Source organism: Thunnus thynnus, chromosome 17, assembly GCF_963924715.1.
Source record: "Thunnus thynnus chromosome 17, fThuThy2.1, whole genome shotgun sequence".
Taxonomy (NCBI): Eukaryota; Metazoa; Chordata; class Actinopteri; order Scombriformes; family Scombridae; genus Thunnus; species Thunnus thynnus.
In genome coordinates this window covers 8,120,059-8,136,669 of record NC_089533.1, presented here as the reverse complement: position 1 = coordinate 8,136,669, position 16,611 = coordinate 8,120,059, and the positions used below count along the sequence as shown (strand labels likewise).

General features: G+C 42.5%; 2 protein-coding genes across 6 annotated transcripts in view; both read left to right on the top strand.

The window, feature by feature from the left end:
* The first annotated feature begins 1,710 nt into the window (after positions 1-1,710).
* mettl2a (methyltransferase 2A, methylcytidine) lies at positions 1,711-4,794 on the top strand. Its single transcript, XM_067570942.1, has 9 exons — positions 1,711-1,889; positions 2,254-2,342; positions 2,566-2,810; positions 3,062-3,111; positions 3,224-3,284; positions 3,383-3,522; positions 3,625-3,731; positions 4,027-4,092; positions 4,192-4,794. Exons 1-9 carry the CDS (start codon positions 1,738-1,740, stop codon positions 4,353-4,355), a joined length of 1,074 nt encoding a protein of 357 aa, XP_067427043.1. The 5' UTR covers positions 1,711-1,737; the 3' UTR covers positions 4,356-4,794.
* Positions 4,795-5,117: 323 nt separating this feature from the next.
* Positions 5,118-16,611, top strand: part of tlk2 (tousled-like kinase 2) — a 15,342-nt gene continuing 3,848 nt past the window's right edge. The window contains exons 1-18 of one of the 5 annotated variants that reach the window (XM_067570937.1): positions 5,119-5,790; positions 6,895-6,977; positions 8,541-8,618; positions 8,726-8,795; positions 8,890-8,933; positions 9,116-9,214; positions 9,715-9,816; positions 10,034-10,126; positions 10,323-10,433; positions 10,599-10,735; positions 11,896-12,048; positions 12,146-12,212; positions 12,337-12,434; positions 12,538-12,619; positions 13,235-13,326; positions 13,438-13,527; positions 13,675-13,844; positions 14,211-14,349. In XM_067570937.1, the coding sequence (XP_067427038.1) occupies positions 6,897-6,977; positions 8,541-8,618; positions 8,726-8,795; positions 8,890-8,933; positions 9,116-9,214; positions 9,715-9,816; positions 10,034-10,126; positions 10,323-10,433; positions 10,599-10,735; positions 11,896-12,048; positions 12,146-12,212; positions 12,337-12,434; positions 12,538-12,619; positions 13,235-13,326; positions 13,438-13,527; positions 13,675-13,844; positions 14,211-14,349 (1,706 nt within the window). In that variant the 5' untranslated portion in view covers positions 5,119-5,790; positions 6,895-6,896. Of the gene's footprint in view, positions 5,791-6,035; positions 6,055-6,894; positions 6,978-8,540; positions 8,619-8,725; positions 8,796-8,889; positions 8,934-9,115; positions 9,215-9,714; positions 9,817-10,033; positions 10,127-10,322; positions 10,434-10,598; positions 10,736-11,895; positions 12,049-12,145; positions 12,213-12,336; positions 12,435-12,537; positions 12,620-13,234; positions 13,327-13,437; positions 13,528-13,674; positions 13,845-14,210; positions 14,350-16,611 lie in introns of those variants that run through there. The other 4 variants (XM_067570938.1, XM_067570939.1, XM_067570940.1 and 1 more) reach the window with 4 other exon arrangements.

The window sequence follows — 16,611 nt, the reverse complement described above, 5'->3', positions numbered from 1 at the left end:
CATACAGCAGGTTATTACACAAAGCACAGTGAGATATATTTTCAAAATTCCTACATCCCTGCAGGGGTATGGAGAGATGCGTCTCACACTCACAAAACACTGCGCAGAAACTATTGCCTGTCCACAGTCACACAAAATTAGATAATAACATAGTAGATAGATAGTAACATTGAAATAAATACATCAAATACTGTTATTTTAAAATCAAAATTGCAGAAATGAATGTGGGCACACATCCTGTCACCGTACACAGTATCATTATTTCCTGCTGCATACAGATCACATTTTCAAAGTTGTTACGTCATCTGTTTGTTCTTGTTTTCTTCTCTTGTGTCTAATCTGATACAGATTGTGACACAACTTTGCACTTTATGTCACATCCTACCACATATTTCTCATATTTCTGTCACCACATCCTATTCACATAGCCTGACAGTCCGATTAATGTGTGCATTTTTGGTAATTCAGTTCTATATGGTAATAAAATAACAGTTCTGTCAACATCAGTTTCCCTAGTACAACAATTACATGGAAACCGTTACCTGGTACTGCTTATCTGGTTATCTATGCATCAAGTACACCTAGTATTTTCTAAACGTGCATCATTTGTAAGCTGTTGGATTACTGGTATCAGCATTACCAGGAAAAGGCTGTAACCTCTCTAACCTCTTGACTTCATCACAAGAATAAAATGAGATATGTGTATGTGACGGACTCTCTCCCTTCCTTCCTTCCTTCCTTCCTTCCTTCCTTCCTTCTTTTGTTCCCCTGAAGATAAATTTGCAGTTGCCTTTAATGCTATGCATTTTCGAGAGTCACACTTAGCCATTATGTCAGCTCTCTGTCAAAGCATTTATCAATAAACCTTGAAAGGTGTGAAGTTATAAAGCAGTTGCTGTAGGCTATGTTCAAAGACTTGCAGAGTGCAAGTAAATAGCTAATATACTAGGGTGGAACCTCTGCATTTAAGGATCAGAAAACTGATAAATATAGGAGGGAAAAAATGTTGTTTTATGGTTTGTTCGTTAGGATTGGGAAATCTTTAGAGCATGTAGACTCAATTTTATGAGTTCAATGTTGAGTTGTGCAACTTCCCAGAATTCTCATCATGCAGTGGGTCTTAGCAAAGATAATCCTGAGATATGTCTCCCTCTAGTGTATAAACACTGCACCTGTCGACTACTGCAGCACAGCTGAAAAGTTGCAGACCCAAATTCTTGTGCAGATAAATTTATTGTGAAACAATTTATTGCTCAGTGTACAGAGCTGGATGGCAGGCAAGCTTTGAGTTATCAGTGGAGTTATTATTATTATGTCACCTCCTTGACATCTGGACCAAAAATCATGTCTCCTTCACGTGTTTCATATAAGCTCCCTGATGTGAAGATCGCATATAATTATGTCTACGCCAGTGTACTAATATGACTTATGATGCAGCCACTGAGAAAGAGGAGCAGTTCATTGTTGTTGTTTGGCATCGAGGCATCTGAAGGAAGATACAACTGTAGAGGGAAAAAAATGTGACTCAAACTATAATAAAGTGGCAATATGTCAATAGAGAAGACTTAATGTCAAATATAATTCGGCAAAATAAAAAAAAAAGCCCACTTAGGGCGTTGCATCTACACCCTGCAACTTTGTTACCAGAAAAACCCAACTTTGTATTACTAGTTCCGACACTACTTGAACGCAGCACGATCAGATGCACGGCCCCTCTTCCGTTGCGTCAGTTCCAGCATGGCGGCGCCCCATACCGTGGTCGGGGTGGAGGGAGACAGCAGTGAATCGGGGCTTATTTTATCAGATTCATCCACCGGAGACGTGAAGCGACCTCAGTTCGGGACACGTTTCCTCACAGACCCGCGGCAGGTCTTCCAGCACAACGCCTGGTCGGTAACTTACACCAGAAACCCGAGAGAGTAGACAGATGCTGGTGTGCATCTCTGTGACAGTCAGTATCTGCTGACAGGGAAAATATCATTTTAACAAATCATTCTACTTTGTGGATGGTATTTTGCTGAATAAGGAGATTTAACAGCATTTATTTGGCATTAAAGTCATTGACTGGTTGTTTATTTGGGGCCACATTTGGATATTTTCATGTAATGGGCATGATGTTATGGCCTTTTTTTTATTATGGTATCAGATCTGGTCACATGAAACCTTCATCTAGGGATATGTCAGGTGTTTTCTGTGCTGTCATTCACTACATCACTTCACCCAGACTGGGTAATAATGAATTGTTGTCAACAGGGACAATGTGGAGTGGACCGAGGAGCAAGAAGCAGCTGCCAAGAAGAAAGTGCTAGAAAACAGTCAGCCGCTGCCTGCAGAGAAACAAGGTTGCACTGCAGAGACACACGAACCACACAGTGATACTGGCAGGACCACAAACATAAACTGCTAATAAGGAGCGAAGTGTTCTCTAGTTTTGTGTTTAGTTTTAGTTTAATTTGTCATCAATCGTATGCTTTGCTTATTATGCATAGTGTTTGATTATTTTTTTTAAAGATGTGCTATATTATCACTTTAACACCGACTCTACTGCCTTACTTTGTCTTGCAGAGGACTATGACTGCCGGGCCAATGAGTACTGGAATGATTTCTACACAATACATGAAAATCGCTTCTTCAAAGACCGTCACTGGCTCTTCACAGAGTTCCCAGAGTTGGCCCCACAGTGCGGCCTTAACCATGAATCCCATCCTGAAGTCTCCGGCACAGATGACCGACAAAGCGGGGACGCCGCGGCTCTGCCTCACACCGATGGTGACTTCCCCGGCTCCTCTGCCGCATATCGCATTCTGGAGGTGAGAGATTCGTTTGAGAGCAAGTTAGCGAAACTTAAACACATTTAATACACGTGTCATGACTAATGTGTTTATTTGCAATCCATTAGTTCATTGATCTGCTGTTTTATTTTAAAAGTGATTCTAAGGATTGTGCAGGCTTGGCAGAGGAGTGCGTTTTGCAGAAAGCCGATTTTTTGTTATTCTCTCTGCTGTATGCATTCGTCACTCGCTACAAACTGAATAAATGATATATGAATTGACGTCCACAGGTCGGCTGTGGTGTGGGCAACACAGTGTTTCCAATCCTGAAGACCAACAAGTAGGTGCAGGCAGGATATTTACACCTCAAGACCTCAGACAATGTTAATAAATACTGATAAATACTGTTCTCTGCGCCCTTAAACCTTTCATTTCAACGTTGTTTCATGCAGTGACCCGGGACTCTTTGTGTACTGCTGTGATTTCTCCAGCACTGCTGTGGAGTTAGTCAAGGTGAGATGATGGTGATGATGAAAGGATGTGTTGATAGACGTATTCACCTCTATAGTTGTGGCTTAACTGATGAATTAACATTGCCGTCATGTCATCAGACTAATCCAGAGTACGACCCTGGGCGCTGCTTCGCCTTTGTTCACGACTTGAGTGATGAGGAAGCCAATTACCCCGTCCCAGATGGAAGCCTTGATGTTATAGTGCTAATCTTTGTGCTATCAGCGTTGCATCCTGACAAGTATGAACTTCTTTCTTTGTCTTCCTACCTCTTTGGTTTCCTCTCAGTGTGAGTCATTAAATGTTGCACTGCTTGTCTTTTAAAGTTTCACCTCTGTCTCAGGATGCAGGCATCCATCAGTAGATTAGCGCGGCTGCTGAAGCCCGGGGGAGTGATGCTGCTCAGGGACTACGGACGCTACGATATGGCACAGCTCCGCTTCAAGAAGGGTGAGTCCTGCACGGCTACAGTCCACATAGTCCATACAGCTGTAGATTCAGAAAGGTCCGTTATTCATGAGCTGCTACGAGCCTTGAAGATGTGTGTCGCTTTTCAAGTAACACTGTTTCAGAATTGAACGTTGCGTCAGGTCACGCCAAAGCACTTTTGTGTCTGACTAAACAAAGAATATTATGGACCACTTGATTGTTATAATAAGTCTGTGTACACAGAACTTGTCAGGCTACGACATTAATGATTAATGATGATAATTTTAGGTTTCTTATATCTCTGTTCGTCTCTCAGGAAGGTGTCTGTCAGAAAACTTTTACGTCCGTGGTGATGGAACAAGAGTATATTTCTTTACTCAAGGTAAAAAATAAAAACTTCTTGTGATTATTTGATGTTTGTTAGTTTTTAAAAAAAAAACTAATGTATATGATCATATTTCTGTGCTTCTTTTCCTTTCAGATGAGCTCCATGAGATGTTCACGGAGGCAGGACTTGAGAAAGTGCAGAACCTCGTGGATAGAAGGCTACAGGTGAACAGAGGGAAACAGCTCACCATGTACAGGGTGTGGATCCAGTGCAAGTACCGCAAAGCTCTGGTTCAGCCACCTGAGACGCAGGGCTGAGCCCACCTGGCTTAACCGTCAATCACAACTGAAACCAAGTGCTGAAATGAAGGCGGTGCTGTCTTTTTTTTTTTTTTTTTACTGAGGATGTAATGAAAATGAGAAGCTCTATTGTGATTGTGATAAAGGCGATGCAACTGGATAGCGACATACTGTAAAGGCCTTACACTATCCCAGCTGCCATAACATTGACGGACTTGCTCTGTGGCTGTGGTGTTCTTGATGGTATCGCAATCCGAGCTACGGGAGTGATGATTTCTCATTTTCTGACAGTGAGTTCAGTAATCTGAGAAAGGGCTTGGTTACACATGTATTAATGTTTCTATTCACCCGGATGCTGTTTTTAAAATGACGTGATGTTTTGAAATAAATGGCATGATTTTTAAGAGAACTTCATGACCTTTTTGTACATGTAAAATGAATAAAGATATAAACTGTATGAAGTATTTCACTCTGGTATTTCAAAGCTGAGTTCAGAAGTGTTTAACAAAGGACTCATTTCATGATACTGGCCCTAATTTTACTTTATTTTCCGTGACAGACTCTTGAATAGTTAAAGCCCTATTAATGCTTGAATGGCTACTTTGAAAAAAGAAAAAAAAGCATTCATTTAGCAATTTATTGATATTATGTAAGTACAGTATGTGGGTGTGAACATCATGGGAATGGCAACTTTTCGATGAAGTGATTATTTGGGTGGTTGTGTGGGTGGGCGCTGCTAAATTGTATTGTGTACAGAGGGATTTGCCATTGGTCCAGACGAGATTTGGGGCAGGCGTGGACTGAACGAAGGTGAAAATACTTGAACAATCTCACGAGAAAATATGAGATTTTACTGATTATTGTTTACATTGCAAAAACATGAGAACCGAACCGAATCGATCCGGATTCAACTGAAACGCTTTGCAACAGCCACAACTTCCGAAACAGATCGGTTTCTCTCCCTGCGGCGAGGAAGACGACTGGAGACGAACTTTGTTTTGATCGAGCTGAAAGCCAGGACCCGAAAATCATCTCACCACCGGGGGAGAAAAAGATAGGGGGGGATAACTAACGCCAGTTTAAAGACATCATTTATACCTGGTGAAAAACGGAGAATCTCGAGGGTCGCCATTGTGTGGAAACGAGATACCCGACACAGGCACCGTGTGGTCCTCGGAGAGATGGATGTGATGGGGATCCCCGCCTAAGGAGCACAGAAAGGCGGGTTTTGGGATACCCGGAGTTGTCGAGGCCTCCGAGGGAATCCTCCGTCGTCTGGCTTGAGCTCACCGCGCGCTCCCGTGTCCCGATCGTGAACAATCAGCACGCGAGGGACGAGGCTGTGGATGCGGCCTAGCCTGGGAGGGTCTGCCAAGCACCGGGGGGAAACAACGGGGACGGTTTCAGGGTTAACAACTGGCCCTCCGGAGGACCGAGAAAATATTTAATTACAGTAAGTATCTCGTTAGGTTGTCGAACAACACAATTGATGTGGACGGGTCTCTTGTCGCGTCGTAGCACGAACACCTGACAACACAGAACCGAGAAGATGCTTCTTTTTGACAGACGAGTTAACTGTTAACGTTAGCCTGTTGGGCTACCTAACGCCAGATATCTTTAGTGTGTTTATAAAACAATTTATTGATGAAGACACTAGTTGTGATTATGTTTTGTTTATCCCGAACCGTTATCTAATCAACATTTGTCTGCTGCGTGGGTACGTAATGTGACAAAAATCAAATTTAATGTTAGCTACTAGTTAACGTTACCAGTTAGCTCTTGGGTCGCAATGCTAGCTAAGTGATGGCCAACATCCGTGGGCTTGTTAGCTCATTTATCCAGTGTTAGCTAGCTGCCTCGCAGATCATTCACTGATGTTTCACATCTTTTAACAGGTCTGCTGGCCACTATATTGTTAAACTCCATTCTTGAATAAATCTTGAATATCCTTAAATGGACACGGATGCTGCAGGTTACACTATTCATTTAATGTATGCAAGCCATAGATAACGTTAACACAGACATAGCAGTCAGTGTTGGGCGTGTAACTTAAACGTTAACCTTTGCACAAGCTAGCAAGCTGGGCATTTATTGTCTATTTGGCCTTTTCCATTGCTGTGAGTACACTTGGCAGTCCCTCCATTAGTGACCTTTCATAACTCTAGCGCCATGTAACTTAGGCCCATAATGCCAGGGCGTTATCACATGATGCTATAATTTTCCAGGCAGTGACTCTACACATCTGGCCTACGTCTTTGATGCATATTTAATATCCCTTATTGACTGTATTTCTTTGCCAGACTGTACATTTTAGGGCTGTGAGTATTTTACTGAGTACTCAAGTTGTATGGCTGATGCTTGCTGAACACACACGATAGTGGAAAACATTATTGTCAGGCTTATTGATGACTCAGAACAGGAATTTTCCACATCCATATAGCTAAAAACAGCCATGACTCATCACAACCAATGCCTTTTGAAACAGTGATCTGTCACTCCCACTTGAATATACCAGACCCCACAACGCCTTCCTTAATCTGTGCTCTTGTCTCTGCAGCCATGATGGAAGAATTGCATAGCCTGGACCCCCGGCGGCAGGAGCTGTTGGAGGCTCGCTTCACTGGGGTCGGCGTGGCTAAGGTTTGTGTTACAGGAGATGTCGCCGAGGTGCAGCAAAGAAACTCCCCTGTCAAAGCGCTTATAATCACAGATTCTCTTGATTACACATTTTTTGTGAATGTCTTCCTTTCTTTGTCTTACTCTGCCTCAGTGTCATTCTGCTGTTTGGCCTGGACAAGCTTGGCCCCACTCCTTGTCTTTGTCTCTGGAGAAGGTTGATCTGTGTCTGTGTTTTTTGGCTGGTGTGATATGGCATCTCTCCCTGGCTCATGATGTAGTGGCTGTATATGCAAGTGGCGATGTCTGCCAAAAAGGCCACAGACGGGACAGGGGTGGTAGGGGGGAGGAGGAGTAAAGGCAGAGGAGGAATACAGAAATAGTTCTTGACCAGGTGTGAGTGGAGGCAGCATTTAGCCTTCCATCCTCTTGCTTGCTACATGGATGGAGCTGTCTTTGCGGAAGGTGATCTTGGAACAGTTGGGGAGTGAGAGTCAGCGCCAGGAGTGGGCCCTGTGCCAGCCATAGGCAGAGCTGAGCCCAGAGCATGGCATGGCTGCTGCCGCAGAGAAAATGGCGGCTCCCGCTAAGGCATCATGCCACAGCCACCCTGTATGACAAGAGATGGTATGTGTGTGTGTGTGTGGAGTGGGGGGGGCAGAGTGAGAGAGAGAAGTGTGTCAACAAATGGCTGTGAAGAAATATGGGTTGGTGGTCTAAAAGCCCCTCAGTGTCACAGAGCAGCTTAAGAGTTTTTTTTTCTTGACCTTGAGCAGCCCTGTGGCAGTGCTGCTCTTTCTGTCATCACTGAGTTGGCAAAAAGAAAGGCAAATTGTTATCTTTTGAGGACAAAGAGCCAGCACACCTTTTTGGTTATAGAACAGAGAAGGGCCTACTCAAATTGTTGGAAAGTGCCTTTCCTTTTGAAGAAGTCTGATCAAACAACCAAGATTTTTAGGGGTGGGGTGGAGCGGGGGCTGTCATTCTTAGATCAAGCAAGGCATCTTTCACCGGCTTTCTCCAGAGAGGAAGAGAGGAGGTGGTGGTAGGGGGGTGGAGGGGAGGGGGGGGGGGAGAGAACAGTTAAGACCATGGTGAACAGGAGAAAAATGGATGACATTATCTAAAGGTGACAGACAGAGGGAGGAATACATCCCCAGCAGCATGCCTAATGTTCAGCCATTTTAGGAGGGTTCAGTGAGAGAGCTCCAGTGTGCTCTGAATGACTAAGTACCTCTCCCCCTGATTGGACAGTGCCTGCTGAATTCTGATGTGATTCATTTGAGTGACAGGCATCACCTAGGGAACCATTAGGACTGATGCAAGGTCTAGATTCAGTGGGAAGTTAATGGTTATGGTATTTAGCCAAACCTCCACATCTCTTCCCTCAGTTTCTCTCCTATTGTACTCTGTGTTGTCTAACTGTGTGCGCTCTCTCATAAGTGCATGCATACGCAACGAGCACACTGTACGTGCACGCGTTTTGCAGATGTCTGTCTACATACATGTATAACTCTTTTGCACATCTTTGTATTTAAACACTCCTTGTTTTTTCTATGTTTATGTATTCCTAACTTGTCTTAACAGGGCTCGGGTCAGAATCAGAATGAGTCATCCAATCAGAGTCTATGCAGTGTGGGCTCTCTTAGTGACAAAGAACTAGAGGTTAGTCGCTGTCACATGTCAACAGGATTTTTTTTTTTCTTTATGCCAACCATCTCACTGTGTTATCTCATTATACATGCGGTTGACTCTCGCTACTCTCCCGACAGACTCCTGAGAAAAAGGCAAACGAGCAGAGAGTAAGAAAGCGGAAAGCAGACCATTTTGACAGCAGCCAAGGTGAGACCGTCCCTCACGCTATGATCCTCTCATCATGTATCCCAAATATTTGCCTGCCTCCTAAATCCCTTCCTCTTTCTTCTCTTTCTTCCAGGCAAAGCAGGCACAAGGGGACTTAAAATTAGCGATTATTTCGAGGTGAGTGGCAGAAAACGGATCCGCCAGTAATATCTTCTAAAAAAGATCGGTTCAGTATTGAGTGCATAACTTTTCATTCTTTCTTTCTAACTCCCCCCTTCCCCCTCCCTTTTTTTTTTAACCATCTTTTAGTCTTTCCATTGAACTGCTTTCCTCATCTTCTCTCTTTACATGTCTGTCAGTTTGCGGGAGGTAGCGGTCCTGGTACCAGCCCTGCAAGGGGGATTCCACCAGTGGTCCGCTCTTCCCCACAACACTCCCTCTCCAACCCCCCTGTCACGGTGAGCATGTCTGCTCTACGGTCCGTCTCGTTGCACTTTTAACACCCTTTCCTGCCGTTCTTTCTTCCACGCTTGTTATTAACATCGGTAGATCAAGTCTGTTTACGGATGGGGGGAGAATCTGATCTGATCTGTGGATTCTGTTTTTACTTCAGTCAAGTGTGTTTAAGTCTATCATGTTTGAGCTGAAACCAAGGAAAGCAGTAATGAAGAGTAAAGTAGAAATGTGATGTACTGATTATAAATGCAAATGTACACATACAAACTGGCAGTTAAATGATAAAAGAAGTGACCACAGACATTGAATAATGGATGAACCTGTTGCACACACCTGGTGCTCCATTCTCTTTTTTTTTTTTTAAATGGAGGCCTTCCACCTTTTCAAGTGAAATGAATCGCTCACTGATAGTTCATTTGCAGTTGCTGGTCATCGTTTTCATGCTAATTTAATTTCATGTAAGGTTTTTTTTTTTAATTGGATGAATGTTTCTGCTTCCCAGGTGCAGCAGGGAAGCCCTTCCTCCATCAGCTCGGCCAACACGGAGCACTCGTCCTGTTCACTGAAGCCTATCTCTCTTCACCTGCTCCACAAAGCCACACAGGTAGTTAGCGTGCTATCAGGGCCGGCTGACCGTTTATCTGCATCATAATTCAGAAGGCAGTTGTTAAAATAGTCAATAAAGAAACCTATAAATCACAGGAATCATCTAGAAGAGATTGTTAGATGGGACTACGTCTTGCACTACATTTGATGCAAAATGATCCACCATTAACAAAAGCACTGTTTTTTTTTTTTTTTTGCTCACTTGTACCCTGTAGTCTGACCTTACTATAGAGAAACTAACAGCATTGGAGAACAACAAGAACTCTGACCTGGAGAAGAAGGAGGGACGAATAGACGATTTGCTGCGGGTACTAATCTCATTACATTTCATCCCTGCTACTCTGCCAGCCATTCTGAACGGTTTTGAAATGTTCTGTTTTTTTTGGTTTTTCAATCAAGGCATGTTAGAGTTGACACATTTCTTCTGTCTGCACATGTACAAACAAGTTTAAAATTTAGTTAATTTTCTCTTTACTTTGCCTGTTTGTTTGTTTTCCGTTCCAGGCAAACTGTGATCTGAGGAGACAGATTGATGAACAGCAGAGAATGCTGGAGCGATACAAGGAACGCTTGAATAAGTGTGTGACCATGTCCAAGAAGCTACTGATTGAAAAGGTACCTTCTTCTAATAGCGCTGTGATTTATTTTAAGATACAGGATCTGAAAGTGTGTGCTTCATGCTGGGTTTCTAACATTAGTACATTTTGGAAGCACCTGGTTTTATCCACTAGGAAGCAACAACTCTGGTTTGATGCCTGTATTTCTCTGCTCTTCCTCCAGTCCAAACAGGAGAAGATGGCGTGCCGGGATAAAAGCATGCAGGACAGGCTTAGACTGGGTCACTTTACTACAGTGAGACATGGTGCGTCTTTCACTGAGCAGTGGACGGATGGATATGCCTTCCAAAACCTTATCAAGTAAGGATCTCTATGTTTTATCTTAAAGCTTCTCCTTTCTACACTTTCTCCTTGTTACAGCTGTGCTAGATCAAGAGGTGAAATCAGACTAATCAAAAACAACAACACGTGTTTATAGTAATTTAAAAGGAATGATCTATGTTAAAGATGCACCGATCGAAACTGGTTGTTTTTTTTAGCTGATCAGCCGTGACCGATGACCAGCTGATCAGTCTCATATAATCTGATTTTATGCCGGTCAAACTTACACACGTGCTACATGATGATTCATGTTGCGCGCACAGCAGCACAGTCACACACACACACGCACGCAACATGTATGTCGTAAACAGAGCGGCACAGACAGTGTGCGTGTGTGTGTGTCACTGTGACACACACACACGCACACGTCGGTGTGACAGTTCTTCAGCGTGAGTGAAGAAGACACAAAGCTCACAATTTGTAATATCTGTAAGTCCAAAGTAAGCCGGAGGAGGAGGAACAACCTTGAAAACATTTGGAACAACTAACTTAATCAGACACTTAGAAAACCATCACCCCGGTGAACATGTTCAGTTTCAAGAAGCTAACAAAGGCAAAGCAGATCAAGCTTTTTTAAATAGTTTTATAGGAACATACAATTGAATTTCAATTTTCCATTAAAGAAAAGTTACAAAAATGTTTGCGTATGCTTTCAATTATAGTTCTTAGAAAGGAAGAAAGAAAGAAAATCTTTCTGTCTTATTAAATTCTCAAAGAAAGAAAATTGGAATCGGCAGGTCAGACTTCAAAAAATTGGAATCGGCCAAGAAAATTGCAGTCGGTGCATCTAAGATATGAAATGAAGTAAAAACCGGCTTTAATTATTTTTTTGAGCATGTTATATTTTTATTATGTATTTGAAAACAGAGAGATGACAGGAAATCAGGGAAGAGAGAGATGATGAATGACATGCAACAACACTAAATCTTCAAATGTTAGCTTAGCTTTATCTTAGCTTTATGCAGGTTATACCATGACATTTGCATTGTACACAAAGTTTTACACATGCAACTGAGCCCATTCTCCATAGAAGAGATAAGAGCAAGTTCTTAACCAGGTAGCCAGAGAGTTTACAGATCATACAAGACAAGATGACACATTTGGTCTCTATGTGATTGCAATGTGCCGTCTCTCTCCAGACAACAAGAAAGGATCAACTCACAGCGAGAGGACATTGAAAGGCAGAGGAAGCTGCTGGCCAAGCGTAAGCCGCCCTCCATGGCCCAGACTCCACCGCCAAGTCTGGAGCAAAACAAACGCAAAAGCAAGACCAATGGAGCAGAGAGTGAAACGTACGTTGTTGTTTTTGTTTGTTTATTTATTTATTTATTTATTTTCTCTGGTGTGCGTATTTGAAGTTGTGCTCAGGTTGGTTCTGTATTCTTGCAGGTTAACACAGGCGGAGTACCACGAGCAAGAGGAAATCTTTAAATTAAGATTAGGTCATCTTAAGAAGGTAACGTCTGATGTATATGTGAAAAATTTAAAGCGACAACATGCTTATTATGATCTTTTTCTCTGTTTTTTAGTTGTATTGGTAAGTGCACAGCTTTTGACATTTACCTTGTCGTCTTTTGCAGGAGGAGGCTGAGATCCAGGCGGAGCTGGAGAGGTTGGAGCGAGTGCGAAACCTGCACATTCGTGAGCTGAAAAGGATCCACAATGAGGATAATTCCCAGTATGATTTCTTCTTCTATGGTCTTTTTTCTAGTCAGTCTGTACCGATACGTCCCTATGCTCTGTCCAAACACACAACTTGAACCATTTCTCACCCCGTGCAGATTCAAAGATCACCCTACGCTAAATGACCGATACCTGCTACTTCATTTACTTGGACGGGGAGGTTTCAGTGAAGTTTACAAGGTGAGAGCGACTTCATTTTTTCCCTGTTAAGACACTTTCCCAAGAGTGTTAAGAGAAGAGCGCAATCAGTCTGTATTTTACCTTCCATTCTTCTTACATTTCTGATAGTTTAGACTCTATAAAGACATTGCAATGTTTCTGTCAGTGAAAGAATGTAAACCATGGCCTTTCTGTGAGTCAGGCAGTGTTAGAATTCAGTTACAAACTAATAAATGAGATACAACGTTATAAACACACTCACAGTTTGGTGCAGCATCAGAATATATTAAAAGTGTCAGATATGTTGATTCAAATCTGCTGAGATAGTTACACTGTTGAAAAACGAACTTATTTATATTCCTAAAGCGACTGCAGCGACTGAGCAGAGCATACTTTGGAAAATATTCGAGGATGTGCATTTCATTACATTACACTATGTTGACATCATCAACATTTCGGAGTAAATAATTGTGCCAGACTTTCAGAGGTCGTTCCAAGAATCTGCTGTCATCACTTTTAAAAAAAAAAATGACGAATGAACGCAGCAGTTTAACGTGAAGCGAGTTTCACTGCAGTTTAAACTTTAAGTATTGCCAAATGCAGTTCCTAACTAATAGGAGATCTTTTATTTTCCAGGCCTTTGACTTAACAGAGCAGAGGTATGCTGCAGTCAAAATCCACCAGCTAAACAAAAACTGGAGGGACGAGAAGAAGGAGAATTATCACAAGTGAGTGTTGACTATGATTGATGTTCTGTTCCAGTTCATGAACTCATCAAATTCAGTGTATCCACATTTAAAGTCAGTGGTATAATTGTTGAAAATGGTGTTTTGTTTCAGACATGCATGCAGAGAATATAGAATCCATAAAGAGCTGGACCACCCACGAATAGTTAAACTCTACGACTACTTTTCGCTCGACACTGACTCGTAAGTCATTTCCTTTCAAACAAATGTGTTCCTATTTAAAAAAAGATGCTCACAACTACACAGATTGTGTTCATTTTTAACCAGTGATTTATCAACATGATGATTCTTACACTCTTGTAATATACCTCTTCCTTGGTTTCGGAGCAGGTTCTGCACAGTCCTGGAGTACTGCGAGGGCAACGACTTAGACTTCTACCTGAAGCAGCACAAGCTTATGTCAGAGAAGGAGGGTCGCTCCATCATCATGCAGATCGTCAACGCCCTCAAGTACCTCAACGAGATCAGACCACCCATTATCCACTACGACCTTAAACCCGGTGGGTCTTACATTCTTGAAAGCTTGCGTGGTGTTGTTTAAATCTCCATGGCAACGTTCTACTTCAAATGAATTTTATCAGTACTTTCAGCTAAATTAACCACATGAGACACTGCTGCACCTACTTTCTCTCTGGTTCTCACACGGTGCCCAGCAAGCAGCTCAGGGCCAGACACTCTTACAGCCTCCGTCTTTGTCCATCCACCCAATATTTTGATTATTAGAGACTGTAGTTATGATTTGGTCATTATGACTGATCAAACCAAGTTGGAATGAGTCTATTGAAGTCTGGCCCAGTCTGTACTATGCTGACTTTTCTTTTTTTTTGTGTGTGTGTGTAACTAAATCCTCCCCTCACTCTCTTAAGGTAACATCCTCCTGGTGAACGGCACGGCCTGCGGGGAGATCAAGATCACAGACTTCGGCCTGTCGAAGATCATGGATGATGACAGCTACAACTCAGTGGACGGGATGGAGCTCACGTCACAGGGAGCAGGGACATACTGGTAAGATTTACACTGTAAGATGACACCCTGCCGCAGGGGTGCCATCATCTGTGATATAATAAATAGTGCTGTTTATTTTTACCACTGAGCCTTGGTTCCAAGGGATAAATTTACTTCTGCTAGTCAGGGCTGAGATATTTCTGAGTGCTTTCCCGAACCGAAGTGCATTAGGATGTAAAAGTGATCGTTTTCCTGCGTTAGAGGCATTTTACTGTGAAGAAAGAAAAACACGATAGCAAAGTGTAAAATGTGCAGTATGAGTGGTTCCAGTAGTAGAATCTAAATCACCACGACTTAATAAAACTTATGTAGAAATATTACTTATGTAGATATATTACTCAAAGGAATACAGCAAAGTTGTAAGCGTGTTAGAGCAACAAACAAGGTGGGAGGAAACAGCAGCAGTGATGGGCTGATAGGGGTGAGGAGAGAGAGGGAGACATGATAGATGCAGCGGGGGAGAGCGAGTCTCATGGTGTAAGTTGCTTCCTCCTCCTTTTTGCCCTGCTGGCCGCTCATCAGCTCGGGCTGAACCTGCTTCTTCCAGCAGCGAAGCAGCAGCAGCTGCTGTCTCTCTCTCTCTCAGACAGACCTGCCAAACTGTACGCATTTTGAGATTAAAGTACACCGGTACAATTTGTCACACAAAAAGCTGGCGACGCCTGTGAGTTCAGTTGTTCACGTGCAATACTCAAGTCTAATGTGCCGAAAAGCAAAAGAAGAAGAGTTCAACCAATCATAGCGCTGAATTCATTCCCCTTACCTTCACCCAAATGTCAAGCGGGGATGATGCGTAATGTCATTTCAAGAGACTGCAACTCAACAACAACATGACATCAGTTTTATCCCTCTGGTTCCCTCTTCACTCCGGCTGGCTGCTTCCTCAAGTGAGGACGCTTCTTTTAAATCCTTCGCAAAGGTGAACGGACGGGGGTGGATGTGGAAAGTTCACACTGTGAACTGAGTTAACTTAAGTTAACGCAGACCTGCCAACCTTGGGAAAATTTTTAATGTTAATAACGTTAGCCTAACTTATATAATTTAATAACTTAATCATTTGCAAACTAGCTTGCTTGTTCCCCAGACATTTAAGTTGGCAAAGTAATGTTAAGTTATATTGTCTGTGTGTCGCAGATTGTTAAACGTGACTTCTCATAGTGTGTATTAATAATTATTATTGCAGCCAAACCGTTAACTGTAATGAGAGGAGCAGATTATGGCACGATGGGGGGAAAAAGCGAGTGCATGTGCAGCAGAAATAAGGTTACCTAGAAAGTTACCTGTGTGTGTGTGTGTGTGTGTTTGCAATATTTATTTCACCATCGCCACAAAATAGTCTGTTCAGGCTGGTTTAGGTTTTAGAGCTATATTGTCATCATCCTTTCAAATTAGCTGAAAATCATATTTTCAAAAGTCAAATTGGCTTAAAGTTTGCTTATTGTGGAGGTGTAAACAATAGAAACTATATAAATGCAGCAGTAGTGGTAGGTTAGTGTGTAGCCTCAGTGAAATCCTTCGTCAGCTGTGTTTAGGCAGGTGAAAGATAAATGACCAACTAACAGTATTTGCATCTGCAGATATTTTTGTAAACAATCTTCTATTGGTATCAAGAATTTTCATATCAGTGCATCCCTCGCTTTTTTGTGTTTGACTGCTGCATGTATACAAATGATGCACTGTAATGCGTATGTAAGCAAATTATGTACAATAATGAATCGTGCGAAAAGCAGTGATTTGCATCTGACACATCTTGGTCGCCGAAGCAGTACTCAAAAAAGTTGTCCAGGGTTGGCAGGTCTTAGAGAGAGACAGACAGTTGTGTAAGCAGAAAAACATTGGTGAGAACAGGGAAGCAGGCGTGCAGCACAGGAACCCGCCAGACAAAGCAGCAGCAGCAGCAGCAGCGGCGGCCGGCAGCTTCAGTGCGAGCTGGACACAGACCGGTAAAACACCCGCAGCACATGCAACACTGAGGCGGGTGGAGAGGAGGAGAAGCGCCTGCACTGATTCACTCTTCACCGCTGCCTCCATCATTTCTCCCTAAAAGCTCGTAACAAAAGAAATAACTATATTTATTGCAATGAATAGAGGTCGACCAATAGTGGATTTTAACGATATTTTGGAGCAGGAAAAAGCCAAAGTCAAAGTAATAAATACTTGAATATATAAATCTGGAACTGGACATCAGACTAAAGAAATCTAGTATGTAAAATAACTCAGTGGGTGGGAGCTATTCTTATTTTTTGAGCTACTTTTTTCCCT

Bases quoted from the DNA above. Each gene is read 5' to 3' on its own strand.
- mettl2a (XM_067570942.1), top strand. From the start codon at position 1,738: ATGGCGGCGCCCCATACCGTGGTCGGGGTGGAGGGAGACAGCAGTGAA. The intron at 3,285-3,382 runs GTGAGATGATGG...TCATGTCATCAG, and splicing joins CTGCTGTGGAGTTAGTCAAG to ACTAATCCAGAGTACGACCC. The intron at 3,523-3,624 runs GTATGAACTTCT...CCTCTGTCTCAG, and splicing joins TCAGCGTTGCATCCTGACAA to GATGCAGGCATCCATCAGTA.